The sequence below is a fragment of the Coturnix japonica genome, chromosome 5 (assembly GCF_001577835.2).
Source record: "Coturnix japonica isolate 7356 chromosome 5, Coturnix japonica 2.1, whole genome shotgun sequence".
Taxonomy (NCBI): Eukaryota; Metazoa; Chordata; class Aves; order Galliformes; family Phasianidae; genus Coturnix; species Coturnix japonica.
This window is the reverse complement of record NC_029520.1, coordinates 29,020,761-29,037,510: the sequence shown is the minus strand read 5'-3', so window position 1 is coordinate 29,037,510 and position 16,750 is coordinate 29,020,761. Positions and strand designations below refer to the sequence as shown.

At 36.2% G+C, this 16,750-nt stretch overlaps 1 protein-coding gene across 5 annotated transcripts; it reads right to left on the bottom strand.

The window, feature by feature from the left end:
- Positions 1-5,728: 5,728 nt before the first annotated feature.
- On the bottom strand, positions 5,729-13,466 carry ZNF770 (zinc finger protein 770). Of its 5 annotated transcripts, XR_004307333.1 has the most exons (4): positions 13,234-13,466; positions 12,711-12,849; positions 9,037-9,149; positions 5,729-5,769 (listed from the first exon to the last, which is right to left on the bottom strand). XR_004307333.1 is itself a non-coding variant. In XM_015864906.2 (3 exons), the coding sequence occupies exon 3, from the start codon at positions 9,015-9,017 to the stop codon at positions 6,849-6,851; it is 2,169 nt and encodes a 722-aa protein (XP_015720392.1). In that variant the 5' UTR covers positions 9,018-9,149; positions 12,711-12,849; positions 13,234-13,466; the 3' UTR covers positions 5,800-6,848. The 5 variants fall into 5 exon arrangements, 4 of the variants coding, with proteins under 4 accessions (XP_015720392.1, XP_015720394.1, XP_015720393.1 ...); XM_015864906.2 differs by lacking the exon at positions 5,729-5,769 and having other exon boundaries at positions 5,800-9,149; XM_015864908.2 differs by lacking the exon at positions 5,729-5,769 and having other exon boundaries at positions 5,800-9,149; positions 12,711-12,845.
- Positions 13,467-16,750: the final 3,284 nt, after the last annotated feature.

Below are 16,750 nucleotides of genomic sequence, written 5' to 3'. Positions count from 1 at the left end.
GCACCTGGATCCACTCCTAGTCCCAGACTTGGTCAACAGTTTATGTCTAAGGGATTATATGTGCACAATCAATCTAAGATATAATCTTAGCAAAGCTAACAAAGCTTATGATCACATGTGATCTTAGTGAATCTAACAAAGCCTAAGCCAAACTAATGGTCACTTACCAAGGATCTCTACCAGCAAGGTGTCTTGACATCAAGGTGTAAGAGATCTCTGTGCAGGTATAACCTCGAGAGGCATCCCTACTCAAGGGGAGATCCTATTGTGCATTCAGCTGCTACATAGGCAAGCTGATGGGGCTCTTGAGCTGCTTGCTATTAAGAGGATGACTGACTTGGAGTCATACTTTTTTTTTTTTTATAAAAGGCACATGCTCAAGTAGCCTTCAGCTGTTGAGACAGGTGTCTGTTATCAGTTCATTCAGCCTCCTCAGTCTGAAACAGATTTGTGGTTGTTAATCTGTTTCTGTAAGGGGGCTGTCAGTATTGTTGCTCATTGTTTCCTGTGCAAGGCAAGACCAGAGGAGGGAGTTGGGAGAAAGAAAGAGGGGGTGGAGCACACCATCACATTGATCCATACATGTTTATAATATTGCTTCTTTCAAAACTGGGTCTATAGTGAGATGTGACTTAATTCACAAGAAACTACTGATATTTTGATTCTTTAAAACAATTCAGTAGTTTGATGACACTTCTGTAATAAATCTGTGGGCTTGTATCTTAGCTGTGAGGCTAATTTGGTATATATATTACTTAACCATGAATTAGCAGGGCAAGGGCATTATAAATTTGCAAAGTGCTTTGAATTTCGTATGTATTATGTAAGGAATAAATATCATTCTTAATTCACTTTTAACAGGAAAGAATCTCAGTAATATACATACGTTATGTCATGTTTGAGCTACAGCTTGTTTTTACTCCAAGTCATACTAATATACTAGTCTAGAGAGAAATCACACCTGTGGAATTTTCCTAACTGGAAACATCTAGGGGCAAGAATCCATGGCCATCCTGCTTGTGGGGAGACAATATATATACAGACTAGAATTTCTTCACCAGTTAAACTGGATTCAGCAGCTACATATTCTAATCAAAAAGTTGTTTCACTTTTTGCTGTTACTCTTTCAAACAAATACAGGAATAAAACTCTTCAATCTATCCTTTCAGTTCTTTGAAACAAACAAAACAGAAAAACAAACAACAAACAAACAAACAAAAAACAACCCTGCAAGGAGGAATACAGAATCTGTATGGATAACACGTATCTATCAGAGGGAAAGTTTTGTTCTGAAGCATATAATAAACATCAGCACTTCCCTCAGATTGCAGTGTCATTATCCTACCCTTCAGAAAGGAGTTGGATTTGATGATCATTATGGGTCCCTTCCAACTCAGAATATTCTATGATTCTCTGAAGACCAAAAATCTTATATGTCTCTTAGTTGTTGAAGTAATAGGAAAAAAAAAAAAAAAAAAAAAAGTATTGATTATATTTGCTTCCAAATATTAAAAAAATAATAATTCAGAAAAGCCCCTCAACATAGATCACAGGAATTTTTCAACTTCTAAGAAGTTGAGGCACAATATTAGGAATTACTCATTTCATTAATCTTTCACAGTAGATAATACTTGCATAGACTAAATATTCAGTCTGTTCAGTATCATTTTAATTCAATCATATAATATTGTCTTGATAATTTTAAATGTATTCCTGCAGTCCAATAGTTTGTCACTATGTTCATCTCAGAAAATATGTGTACTTCCAAGTATGTGTACTTCCACTAAGTAAATATGGGTACTTTCAAAAATGATGCCTCAGTTTAGTAACAGATGCTTCTTAAAATATTTAGAATTCTAAAGTGCAAAGAAGCCGTCAGTAGCATTCTGATTTGTGTATAAATATTTATTTATCACACGTTCTGGCCAATGTACTGCCCTTGATTTTTGTGCAAAACTTACAGTAACTTTGATGGAAAATCTGAGCTCACAACTAGAGAAAAATATGGCAAATTCAGCAGCCCAGCTGCTTTTATATTCCAGAACAGTAAGCAGTGCCTCTAGTGAAGGAGGACAGTAAATATGGGAATTTATGTCTCTTTTAGCTTTCTGTTGCTGGGCAGACATTTGTCTAACATCTCAAACTAGAGCAGACTATGGGCTATCATAATTCTTTTCAGATACTTTTACCTGGATTCCTACCAATTGGAACAGAACAGTGATATAAGAAACCAGTGGCCAGTACTTAATGCTCTAGAAATACTTGAAAGAAATCCTTTGAGACTAGTATATGATAACATTTCTACAGGGATATTTCCCTCTAAATCTATAGTGGAACTTAACCTTTTTAAAGTAGTGTTTCCCTTGTTAGTCCAATGCATTAGCAGTATACGTGGGAGACAGCATGAATATAAACCCTTTTTTTTTTGTTTTATTTTTTTTTGTTTTTTTTCCTCCACATCAGTGACCAAATAATTTTCTGCTTTCCTCACATTCTAGTGCCACATCAAACAAAGCAGTAGGAGGCAAAACTTGGTAGCCACCAAAGACATGCTCAGCTGTTTACATCATAGCTTGTCACCTTCTCTCATGCTTATGCACTGCTTCTCACACCACTCCTTCAGGTGTGTGGCTCCAAAACTCATCAGTTCCTCATACCCATACAAGAGCCCTCAGATGTCTTCCGCATACATTCTTGTCAAGACACTCTTCCACCCTACAATCTCTTCCAGTGTAAAAGCTTCAATCACCTTCTGCATACCATATTCTTCATTAGTCACACATCTCATGCACAGCCCCAAAATTTATTTTCCTCATAGTCAACCACAGCTAGACAGAGAATTGTGGATCTTTTTGAGACAAGTACCAAAGGCAGCATTCTGCATACCGTGCCAGCACATATGTGACAAACAACTCTGTGACTCACACATGGGGTTTCATAAAAACCATAAAAATTAGGACCAATTATATTGAAAGAATTCCAGTGAAGAGGAAGAATTTCAGCTGCATATACAAATTACATCAGGTACATACAAGAATCAAGTCATACATCAACAGATCCAGATAGAAGACAGGAACTCAAATGGTGAAGTGTAAAGTGTAAAAACATAGAACACAAGAACTTGTGGTAGTTTGTGGCAGAAAACATTCACGTTAGAACAGCAGTTCTTGAACAAGGAAATGACTGACTCTACTTGTGTGTAATTTTCTTGATGTAAGGGTGATTAACACATTAATGGACTTTGAAGATTTGCTTTTAAAATAGATGCTAAAAAAGATGATGTGTAAAGCTGCTTGACAGACTTATATGTAGGAGCATAATTAGTATGCTCAACCTGGAGAACATAAGTCATATGAGAGCAAAGTCACTCCTGTGATTTCTGTTTTCCTTATAACTGCCTCTCAGCTATCACACCATAAAAGCTGGGCTGTTAAGTTCAGACTTGCATTTAAAAAAATCCACAAAACCTTGTGCTAGGAACATGAACCATGACCTCTTTAGATATTTAGGATACCTATGCATTAGTAACATTATTACCAGGGGCCATCAGAAAAACCAAATCTAAAGCCCATTTGATCCAAGAGTGATCCAACTGTCCTTACCTCAGCGTTACTCAAGCGAGACACCGTTGTCAGAAAGCAGAAAAACAACCCTAAGCATTAAACCCAGCACCACAATTCACATCACAATCACAAGCCTAAAAGTCTTATTAACTTCAGTTAAGCTTCTCTTACACCTGATACCCATCTGCCTCATTAACTTTTCTTGTTGGCTACAGGAATAATAGTGAGGGACCACAGACAAGTGAAAACCAAATTGCTTGATGAGAAGTAGCTATAAAAAATGAAAGGAAAAAAAAAGGTTTTTTTTCCTATGTTTTCTTACAGTTTCTTTTTTTCTACATGATTTTTTTTTTCTTCTGTACGTATATATATAAAGTTGTGACTTTCTAAGAGCATTACAAAGATAGCACGACAACTATGTAAAATCATAAATGTTTTAAAATTAGCCAAATTGTTTTCCTAGACAGAAAATGGACTGTAATCAGGTAGTACTGCAGTTCTAGTGAATTTATTATTGCATACTTCATTTGCCTTAGAAAAAAAATCCCTGTAACATTCTTCTGTTTATTTATCCCTTCTTTTAAATCACACAGAACTTCCTCACAGCTGAATCCATGCACTTTTATAAGTTCTCCTGAAAAGAGTTTGCTATTATCATAGGGGGAGCCTACCATTTTCCTGTTTACAATATGCTTTAGTTTTATATATACTCCTAAAACAAACAAGACAAAAAACCACTATGTTTCTATGGGGTTATTACTGCTTTCTATCAGCTCATTCCAACAAAACTAATTACAGGCAATGTTTATGCCACCAAATATATACTTCAGAGATCGATGGCTTGAACTTACCTGGAAGCGTGATGGAAAGGGAATAATATAATAATAAACGACATGAAGAATTATTCTTAACGCTTGGAAAAAAAATCACTCTAGCTCAAATTCTCAAAAGTATTTGGAGAATTTTAGTGATAGAAATTCAACCCTAGATTCTTTCCCCAAGACTTGTAAAAACTTTGTTACTTATATCTAGCTGGTTAACACTATAATTCCCTAAAACTGTGAATCTATACTAGCACAAAACTTTTGACAAAAACAGAGCCAGATAAGCAAAATGGCTATAACTGCCCTTCTAAAAATCTCATGGAGCCCACATATTATCTTAGATTCCTAATTAATCAGGACAATACTCTTTTTCTTCTCCTTATGCCTCAAATTTAGCTTTCTTATGTATCTTTCCCCCATTACATTAATATCAATATTTTTTCAATACACCGTTTACTTTTTTCCCCAAACATTATGTTTAAAAATATATTTTTCAAATGACCGACTTCTTAAAAACAAACAAACAAAAACAACAAACAACCAGTCTCTCTCTTTAAAAATATTTAACTTTATTTATACAGTAAAAAAATCCAAAAGAAAACCTATCTGTATTAACATGCAAAGTGTTAAATAATTCTAATATCTAGTCTAACTCCTCTCCATACTGTATGTTATATAGTTTCAACACACTGCTTTGTGCATAAATTATACAATAGAAGTGCAAGATAAATAAAATAGTTCATTAGAAATATTTCAAGAGCTCTACAATACACTTTCAATACAAAACAATTCACATGGGAAGAAAAAAAAAATCTCAGTATATAACCACAGTTCTTCTTAAGATACTACATAAGCCTGCCATATAAAAATCATAGGATTTCATTCTCTCTGAAAGTGGGAAATAATAACGCACACAAAAATATGGTAAGAATTCTCTTCATCCTTCACTTCATTTACATCAACTACTACAAAGCTTATGCCACGGCAAGACCTAGAGAAATCACTTCAAAACAAAAATAAAAATAAATAAAAAATAAATAAATAAAAAGTATTTACCTACAGAACTTACAGTTCTGTTAATTTATACGTAGGATTAAAAACTTCAGGATTAAAACATTCAGAAGTTGCATAATAAAGGAAAACGTACCAAAAATTTAGGTTAGATGTTAGGAAGAAATTCTATATGCAGGTGGATAGGCACTAGAGCAGGTTACCCAGAGAAGGTGTGGATGCCCCATCCCAGAAGGCATTCAAGGTCAGGTTGGATGGGGACCTGGGCAGGCTGAGCTGGTGAATGGCAGCCCTGCCCATAGCAGGGTGTTGGAACTAGATGATCTTTAAGCCCCTTCCAACCTAAGTCATTCTGTGATTCTATGATGATTCTTCAGAAAAAAAGAAAAAAGGAAACTTAGTTTTTTTTTCTCGATGATTAAAGCTCCACTGCACTTACACTTTTTGCCAGACCCACAGGAACAACAGGTAAAGCTCTCTACTTACCAGAAGTATAACCACAGATTTTATTCACAAAACCAAAATTACTTACTATGAGCAAAAAATTCTTCTTAGTCTCCTATATTTCATATAGTAAGAACATGATTTCCCAACAAAACTACCTACCTGGTTTATAACACCTAAGAGTGCATTTCTTTTACTGGTGCAATGTGCACAACAGAAGGTACAAATAACTGCATGTGTATTATCCATGATATTTTTTTGCTTTCTTTGCTTGCAGAAAAATAATTCAATATTGCATGAAAAAAGGATTCTGCAAGAAGTGAAAATAATGAAGTGGTAACCGGGATTGATTAAAAACCGTGCTACTTTAGCACAACCTATTCATTTTACCATTAATAAGGAAAGGATGTAATTTCTCACCCATAGATCTCCAAGCACATTACAAATGAGGAGTTATTTTTTTTTCCCTCTGAAATGCCAGTCATCAGTTTTTCTCATTAAATATTATTTTCCACTTCTCCAGCTTGTTCTTTTTTTCTGCATCTTGTTCATCTAGAACTAACTTTTTTTGAAAAAAATATGAACTAAATACAGCAAACGTATGCAACATTTTAATGTTTGCAATGTACAGGGAGCCTGAAGAAAGCAGAATTTACTTTTCCTGCATTCCAGAAGTTGCCTTTTTATCGTTACTTCCTTATAATTATCACTGAACAGCTTTAGCATCATAAAAATAGTATACAGGAAAAAGTAAAGAGCACTGCTGATTGCCATGATACCATCAATACAGTAAGAACTTGTATTGAAGAAAACAAATGTGAAGATTTCTTACTGCTTTGTTTTGTTTTTACCATCTTTTCATAGTTACCAGTTTTATAATCAAGCCGGCAGTTCTGAAAAGAGCAAATTAACTCATCAGATCATCTTCACAACATAGAAAGACAATCACGTTCAGTCAGTTCTTTAGTTTAACATAATCCTTTTAATAATCACGCAATCAAAAATATTAATTGCAGGGCACAGCGTCCAGGTTCAATGAAAACAATGTATTCTCTGATCGTTGCTGACTGGAACTCAGCTTTAACCTCTCTTTAAAGTGAGTAAGGTGATGTCTTTTCAAATGTGGAGACTGTCGGAAACTTTTACCACAAACTGAACACTCAAATGGCTTCTGTCCAGCATGCATGAAGTAATGTCTTTCAAGCTTAGAAAATGATTTAAATGTCTTAAAGCAGAGACTGCACTGATACAGTTTTCTTCTTTCAATACTTTCAGAAAAATTGTGCCAGTAACTGTAACAGCTTTGCTCCGTTTCCATCAATTTACTACACAAATAAGGCTCTGTGTTTCTACTGCCAGTGTCAAGAACAAAGGCCCTTGACTCAATTTCAGCTTTGATTTCAGCTTGTTGATTTGACTGAGTCAGCTCAAATTCTTGAAAGCCAGGTGCTTGCGAAGGTGCTTGAGGATAACCTGAATAACTCACAGGCTGAGAAGACTCAAATTCAATGTGATCTTCCTGATGATTGAAGAATTTGTTCAGATTTCCAAATTCTACCTGGCAAACAGGGCTTTTATAGTCATTTTCAGTATGGGTGAGCTGATGTCTTTTTAAGTGAGCTGACTGTCTAAATGTCTTCCCACAAATACTACAGCAAAAGGGCTTTTGTCCTGTGTGTATAAGATAATGTCTTTGAAGCTTGGATGAAGACGGAAATATTTTTTCACATCTGTCACATTTACACACTTTGTGTCTGTTACGTATATTTTTAGAAGGACCTGAAAAAGCATAGTGAAGTATTTCTGAATTATCAAAGAAGCCATCATCTGATGAACCACAAAAAGCATCATCCCTATTACGCACTCCATCATTGATGCTTAACACACTTTCTCCAGTAATCACACGTTCTAAATTAATTCCTACTTTGAGAGATTCTAGGTGCTCTTGCCAGTGTAATGGCACAGTAAAACTTTTCATCCAATTGACTGCCTTGCACAGGTCACGCTTGCTGCAGTAGTCCCTGGAAGACTTTGTGGAAACACTCTGATCAGATTGCTGTTCTCTAAATGCAACCAGGTCAGGACTCCTAAGGTGGCCTGATTTCCTTTTTTCTCTGCCAGTCACAGGAAAATCTGATAGCTTTCCTCCAGTGCGCTTCAGCTTCATCAGGATCTTGCTTTTCATGCTGACTGTGTGGCTGCATGCTGTTGTGTAACTTAAGCTTTTCTTATCGCTTAGATAACATTTATGCAAATTTAGAACTTCCTCCGTCTCAAAACATTGCTCACACACTGGACACTGAAACGGTACGACATAAATCAAATAAACATCATGTGGGTCATTCTCCTGCAATTTGAATGTGTCAGCATTCTCAAAACTATCCATCTTTCCTTCTGACAGTTTCTGTAGTCTGAGATGTTTATTTTTTCCTTTGTATATGATATTGGAGACAGCCTTATTTCTGGTATGGAGCTGTTTGTGCTTCATAAGTTTGCTCTGTATTTTAAATCCCTTCTGACAAAAGCAGCACTGAAAAGGCCTTTCTTCAGTATGCATGAGCTGATGGATTTTCAAATGTGTTGACTGTCTGAAAGATTTGCCACATGAAGAACACTTAAAAGGTTTCTGGCCAGTGTGAATAAGAAAGTGTCGTTCTAGCTTAGATCTCGATGGAAATGTCTTGTTACACAATTCACAGGGGTGAGTTTTCTTTCTCCTTCTGGTACCCTGTAGACAATCTGCTTTTTGACATTGATGCAGCATCCACCTCTCTTCAGTTGGAAAAGACTTCCAGCACACAGAACATTGAAATATGCCATGAGTGACCCCATCCTGCTCAGAACTCACAGATTTTTCTTCTTGCTTGATACAATTCTGATCATTTTCATTATGAAGCTGCTGATGCTTCAATAAAGCAATTACATTTTTGAAGTTTCTATGACAAAAATGACACTTAAAAGGCAGATTATGGGTCAATCGATGCCTCTCCAGATGGACTAACTGCCTAAATGTTTTATAGCACACATGACATTCAAATGGCTTTTGACCAGTATGTATCAGATAATGCCTTGCTAATTTTGATGGAGTTTCAAACTGCTTATAGCAAATGTCACAAATATATGGCTTTTTCTTGGGTATCCTACTAGCTGTTACACAATGCTGAATTCTTAACATTGTTAAAAAGCAGTTATACCTTGCCTACTGTTAATTTCTTCAGGTGAGTATTTCAAGTGAAATCATCAATTGTGCACTAAAGCAGCAGGCCATAGAAGCAGTAAGTTTTCTTAGCAGAGATACCACAGGTCCCTAAAATGAGAGAAAAAAAAAAACAAAAAACAACAGTATTTTAGCCTATAATAATATAAGATTGGTCTCCTATGGGGGAAGGGAGGAGAGGGGGTGGGAAGGAAAGGGGCAAACAAAAACATCCAGATAACAGTATTTCTGATTTAATTTAGTTTAAAAGCTTTCCTGATAACAGAGTATTCACTTGTTATTTTACATAGTATTAAAATCTGGTCTACTTTTCAGAAGAAGTTTATATAACCAATGCTGTAAAACTGGTATTATTTAATTCTCCTCTTACTTTTAAATTATGTGTAGTTCAGCTACATTATAATATTTAGGTTATTTAAAAATAATGGATATACTTTAGATAAAAAAAGCAAATCAACAAGACTTATTACAATACATCTTTTCCCTACAACACGAATTCTAAATCCCACATATGGAATTTATGAAGATGATAAAAAGACGTAAGAGCTAGGGATTCTTGGCCTTAAAACATCAACATTAAGTAAATGCAGTGTTTGTAGGAAGTAAAAATAAATATTAAATTGAAACAAAGCACAGAATTAAAATTTACATTTGTATGTTTTGTCAACTGTATATAGAACAGTAATAGTTTTTGCTTTATCTCAGAATGCCACATACATGAGTTAACCACTGAGCACAGCAGAATGTAACCATTAACTAACATCAGAACAAGGATGGAATACAGACTGTTTACTATACCACAACTAAGCTAGCACATCTGAGTTGTGATACTTAACGATGCATATGCTCTTATGTCACTGTAAACATAAACATTATCTTAAATCATTTTAGTGAATGATTTAGAATAAACTAACATCATGAACCAGAATGTTTCATTCTGAAATATTTAAGTTGGAGCACACTTCAACAATATGTTGCGTCTCCACTGAAGCACAATGACTTGAAAATAATTAACTTCTTATGCACTCAAATTTTGGTATCTTTAATAAAATATTCATATGAACATCTCAAGCAACTATTTAGCCCAGGCCCTCCACTCATGTCAGAGACAATTTCCAAAAGGATTTAAAGCACTTCCACTAAAGGGAATTAACCTATCCTCGCCCTTCTCATCAAGTTTTCCTTGTGCTCAGATGAACCTTTCTTTACTACGAAGTTACTTCCTTCGTCCTTCACCTAATGAACATGGAAAACAATTAGAAGTTGTTCCTTGACAACTTCTTTTTGTAATAGAAAAGTCCTTCCCCATCCCTCCCCCCACAAAAAAGTGTTTCTTTTAGGTTCACTTAAAAAAGAAATAAGTAAATAAAATAAGAAAAACTGATAGGTGTTTTTAATCACTGCTGGACTAACTCTTCAATTGGTCACATCCTAAATTGCAGCATTTAAGACAGATGAATTATTCCAGACAACAACAGTAAGAATAACAGCATGAAAATACTTCCACAGAATTATCTATATCCCCTTATATAAAATAGGAAAGGGATGTAGGGAACAAACTTCAAAACAATAGCTTAAGAAAGCATGTAACAACTTTGAGGTACACAGTGCATTTTCACCAACTATAATTCATGGCATTTTGATACTATAACTCACAAATTGTTTATTCTAGATGCCACCAGAACTAATTTATTCTGTATTTCTAAAAGGCCTGCCTTCTCCCAAGGTGACTATGTCCCTCATTTTTAAGAATTCAGAAATACCCAAGAAGTTAATCTAATGTAATTCTAAAGAATAAAATCCTACTGCAATGTAAAGGAAGTTATTATGATATTTAAGACACGTGCACAAGAGAATAAAAATACCTGAGAAACCAAGGTTTTCCTCATGTTCAAGAGAAAGAAACTTGTTCATCTTGTGGGATCTTTTGACCTCTCATAGACATGATACTTAATGAAATAATGTTTGGATGTGTGCCTTAGATGCAGGTGTAACTGTACCAAGGAGTTATCTAATCTCAGTCATTCAAGATGAGACTTAATACTATGGAGCAAATGAAAAAGTCACCTTTTCCTTTCTTATTTGCTTCCTATATAATTTTAACAGCTACTCAGTTTCAGCCTTTTGAAGATGCAAAACATAATGTCTTAGGAGACTCCCTGTTCCTCCTAGTTGTCACATCAGATGAAGGCAAGGAGTTTAGGGCAAATGTATGACACCAAATGCTTTCTAGTTTGTGCTTCAGTGAATGTAGAGACAGGTAGGCTAAGAATAGTATGCCTCTCAGCTGTGCTGGAACTTCCTGTACAGCTATGGTTCAAGGCAGCCTCCATTAGAATTGAAGGAAAGCCTCTTGAGAAAGAACTGTAAAGACTGACAAATTTTAGCTAACATGCTGTCATACAGATCTAACTTACACATGAGGAAAGGACTCAAACAGTACAGTGACGTGCAAAGAAAAAAGTCCAAAGCGAGAGACAGCTGTGGCATATTACACAAGGGATTTTGTATTTAGCTTATAAATGTATTATAGATTCTATCTGATGAATGAGGGAAGTGTTCTGTAGTAAAAGGTGTCTAAAGCAGAGTAGACCTGGTTATTTGCCACTGAAAGACTTTAGGCTCAAATGAGGCAGTACAGAAGGAGAAATATGTTAAGTGCAGCTCTGTGTGGCCAAAATACTTTTCCAAATTGCATTTACTAAGGATAGATTTCTCCATATCTATTTCATTGTGAACTGTGCCTTCCACATCTAATGAATAAACACACTGCTGCTAAAGATCAAAGAACAAAGACAAGCGTGGAATATTCTTTTCTGCAAGTCCTGGAAATAAGCAGGCTTGTCCTAATTAGAAAAAGTAAATCCCTACACAATAAAAATTTAGTTTAAAGATTTAGTTTGTAGACTAAGCCTGGTTTAATATTAAATTGACACTACTTTTTGTTTTGGATGCATGTTCTTGTCATGCAGAAAAATAAGATAAAGATGCAAGCCACCAAAGGTACACAGAGTACTCTCCTATGTCTGAATATTATTTTTATTTATTTTTCAAATGACAGCAAGCTCATAATAAGAGAAGGTCTAAAGGGGGAAAAAAAACTGGGATCATGCTTCAATAAGAAGAAAGACAAGAACATCTATTTATGTGGAATATTCAGCTGGAAGATGAACACCTTACTAGGTAACAGCTACACAGAAGACACCTGGAAGCAGTTAGAACAGATGCTGCATATACCAACAGTATACTGTTATACCACAATATATAAACAGAAACAGAGCTTGAGCAGCACATAAATCTCCCATGCTACTGCTTAGAATTCAACAACTGGAATACTCTATTCTGTTTTGAACACTGCCTTTCAAATTTAAGTATATGAACTTAATGGAATTAGTCTAGATAAGAGGATCAATAGATTACTATGCCTCACTAGTTTACTCTCAGCCCTCAAGAAACGCAAATATATATACCTTTCCAGATAGATACAAAAAGAATAATACCAAAGAACATATTAGGCAACATAAAGTGCTTCTTGTATCATTAATTAACTGCAAAACAGACAATAGAAAACTAGCTGCTTATCCATGAGACAGCATATCCAACAGAAGTACAACTTCTGTTAGCAAAACACATTCAATATTGTTTCCTCACCTGTCCTTCTCTGGGGACATGGTTAGCATGCTGCACTGAAGGAAAAGTTTACCAGAAACATGATCTTTAACACAGAAATCAGCATCAGGCTAGTGCATCTCATCTGCCTCTGCTTTCCATCTATTTTTCAAAGTACTGTCTGAAACAAAAACATATAAGGAGTATAAGGAGTAGCAGTGCTAGTTTAACCACATAACGAAGTTTTGAAGGGAATTGCGACCTGAAACTGACCTATCCCAAACGCTGTGTCAATTTCGACCCTTCCTTTAAACAGGACCCTCCTAAATACAGTTAAAGCAATTAACGAGCCGGCTCCTACAGACAGCGAATCGGAACACAACCGCCGGCAGCTTTTCCACATCAGCAACGGGGTCCCTGCAGGGCCGCGGCGGCCCGGCTCTGCGCTACCCATAGCTGCCCGAGCGGGGACAGCCCAAGCCCAGCACCGGCAGCGCCCGGGGGCTGAGCCGTGCCGTGCCGCCCTGCTGGTACCGGGCGAGGGTAGGGAGGGGAAAAATCTTACAGAAACGTTCACCACGAGTACATCGCCTCCAGCCCACTCCAGCACACCGTCTCGAAAACGCTTCCGCCCGGATGGCGCTCAGACATCGGGAAGCCCGGAAACGTGGGCAGGAGCCTTAAGTTCCCATGCGCGATGCGGCCTCACCGCCTCCTGTTCGGGAAGCGGCTGGGCTGATCGAAACGAGGGTACCTGGATTGGTGAGGGTAGTTCTCAACCTCCGTCTGAAACCGTCCTTCACTGATGTGACACTCTTAATGGGTTGGAACTAGATCTCCAAGGTCCCTTTCTGACTCAAACCATTCTGTGATTCTGTAGAATTACACTGTCCCACAACCAAGTGGACAAACATACCAAAACTTGTAGCCTGGGAGCTTAGGAAGCAGCACTGCCTAAAAAGATCTCCAATAGCTTGTGCACACACCAGTAATATTTTATTTTAGAGCCTCTTTCCTGCAAGAGAGGGGCCATGGAAATGGAATAGGTCATGGGCAGAAGGTGGCTGGAAACCCCAGGGACAATGGCAGGGCCATCAGTTGCTGCAGCCTGGCTGTGGCTGTCCTCAGGTCTTCCAGGCAAAGGCCAAAAACTGGCAGAAAAAAGCAAAGACTCTTTACTTCAGAAAGGAACATGCAGATGATATAGCAGTGAATAAGAGATTCACCATAAAAGTCTGTTAATAATTAATAAAATGCAAGAATATGGATGAGGCTGATGGTGTGCTCAGACTGCTAATTACGCTGATGGGCACTGTTCTGCTCTACTTCCTTCTATCTGCCTGCTTTCTCCATCCTTCTGCCTAAACTGTATGTAAACTCTTTGGGACAGAGCATTCTGAATTACAGGCACATATTTACCTTCACAGCAAATATGGGTCGGGGCCCATATTTCCACTTCTGTTGTTCCCACACACGTAGCACCAAGTGGTGACTGCACAACATCTCTTTGCAAAAGAGAGAATGGACATTTTTGTGCAGTGCCCAGCACAAGTGGATCCTGGGCTATAGCGGGATTTTAAAATAATGGAATAATGATAAAAGGGCATCCGGAATGGTACTGATATGATGTGACAAAAGGTTCCACATGGTGAGCATTTGTCTTTGGTGTTTTCTTGCTGTGATACAATACTGAGCAGGGTTCAAGAAATAACTGGATATTTATCTAGAAAGCAGCAATATCCAGCAAATAAAATAAGTAAGAAAATAAATAAATGAGGCAGATTGTAAATGACATAGAGATTCATGTTTCAGGACAAAAAAATAAAAATAAAAAATAAAAATCCACTCAGTCTCATGGTATTATGAAGAATCTTTCCATCTGGATCCATGACTTTACATGTGTGATTTTTAGTTTCTTTAGGCAAACTGTAGGTAAAAGAATACAACAAGGTGTTGGAAATGAAGTCTAGTAAAGACAGACCTTTATGGAATGTACAATGTTTAAAAAAGGTATTAGCATTAGATTTACTGTTAATTAAAATATGATTGATTTCTTCCTCTGACGATGTACACTGTAGTATTTTGATACGAAAATAATTTTCAATTCTCTTTAATTTGTATAAGATATTACCTTAAGATATTGTAAAGATGCCTCTGCAAACTGACAGTTGGTAATTCAATTATGTGAGTTGAAGGGACAGTCTGTGAGTTAACTGTGACACATTACCATTAATATTTTGTCTGCTTTATGGAGGTGTTCCGTACTTTAAACACATGTGCTGTGTATGCAATGTGTTACAGTTATTTCCCTGGTGTTATTTTCATTGAATTTTAGATTAAATAGGCACATAACACACTATGTAACTTGCTAATGTGTCAATTAATGCCACCTCAGGGCTGAAATAAATTGCAAAGACTTTTAAAACTGTGAATACACATTTTGCGCTAGTCTTAGCTTTCTTCCTCTCTCCCTTTTCCTATTTTCTGCTTTTATTTTTTTTTTTCCTTCCCCCCCCATACTCCCCCAAATAGTCCATCTTAGAGCCATCTAGTGCATAATGATGAACTGCCTTGAGGGGAAATAGTTGTTTAATGAATCTCAGAAATATGTATTCTACGCGTGCAAGCATCATATTGTATTTGATTAAGCAGTATGTATGGCAAAAGCTCTAAAAATTCTTTGTACACTAAAAAAAAAGACAAATTTTAATGACATTTTCAAGAAAAGTAAACTTTATTCATCCAGACTTGTAAACAGCAAGAGCATCGTATCAAAAAATCAGTTTTAAAAGAATGTGACAAAATTTTGAAAGCAACAGTTTAGTTCTGTGATATGTAAGCATAATTTTATGATAACATATTATTGTGTCTAAATACAATCACTTCTACCAGCTTTTTTTTTTTTTTTGCCTGATCTAGAAGTATATTTTACTTTATCTAGCAGTATATTTAAATTCAAATTTCATATCTGTTATGTTATATATAAAACCAGTATAGAAAACTGTTAATTTGGATGGTCATTTGTTGGGTAAAACCCCCCAGCTTGCTAGCTTCCATCCCTTATCTCTAGAATTCCTTAAGCGTCCCTGCTTTGAGATGAATTGTAGGCTCTATCAATTATATCTGTTCAAATGGACAAATTTAATTACTACAGAAGAGCAATTGATTTTTAAATTACCACTGATTGCACAGTGGGTATCTCAGTGGGAAGACAGGTACATGCAGGCTCTTAAATGCAATTAATGTATTAATTAATCTACAGATTGACATACTCCATAAGTTTCCTTTCTTCACCTCCTTCCCCTAGTTATGTTTGTTTCCATTTGAATGGAACCTTTTGATGATCTAGAAGTGAAAAATTAAGATGTAAAGATGCATATACTGTGTATATTATCTAATTTTTTTTATTCTGACTTAGATTATTACTTACTAAGAAAGAAAAAAATATAATTCATACACACTTGCCTGGGCTCTGCAGTCTGTTTGGTAACTTTTCATTCAAAGTCTTATTTCTGTAAGTCAAAAGCTGAAGCCACATCATCAGGTTAGGATCTGGTCCAGCAAAATCACAAAATAATTTTGTGGTCCGTTGGTGAAGTCCAAATCTGCAAGTGGCATATGTTATAAAACCATCCTCTTTTCTATAGTAACAAATAAATGATTTCAGAAACCTACTCAGAATTTAACAACCATGCAGGTACAGATAATGAACAGACAAAGCAGACAATCCAGACACCTGTAAGTTATCTGGCAGAGACCAATGCAATGTATAGAAAGATTAGAAACCAAAACATAAATCCAAGAGAAGACTGGAAGGAAGATAGTTCATTAAATCCTATTACTTGTCTTTCTACATTTTGAGAACCTAATAACCACAAGGAAAATTTTTTCTGGTTTATTAATTAGGGACAAAGCACTCACACAGTAGCAGAAAATACCTAATTTTCAAGAGGAATGAATGATTAACTGAGAACATACTGCCATAGCGGCCTACTGATCAGCAATGGTCAGACATGGTGTCCTATTTAGAACAGATTTACTGCTTTTCACCACAGTCCTGCAGTCCCCATGTTGCTATCTGA

What these genes read in the sequence shown, in the direction of transcription:
- ZNF770 (XM_015864906.2), bottom strand. Translation starts at nt 9,017, where the DNA reads ATGTTAAGAATTCAGCATTGTGTAACAGCTAGTAGGATACCCAAGAAA.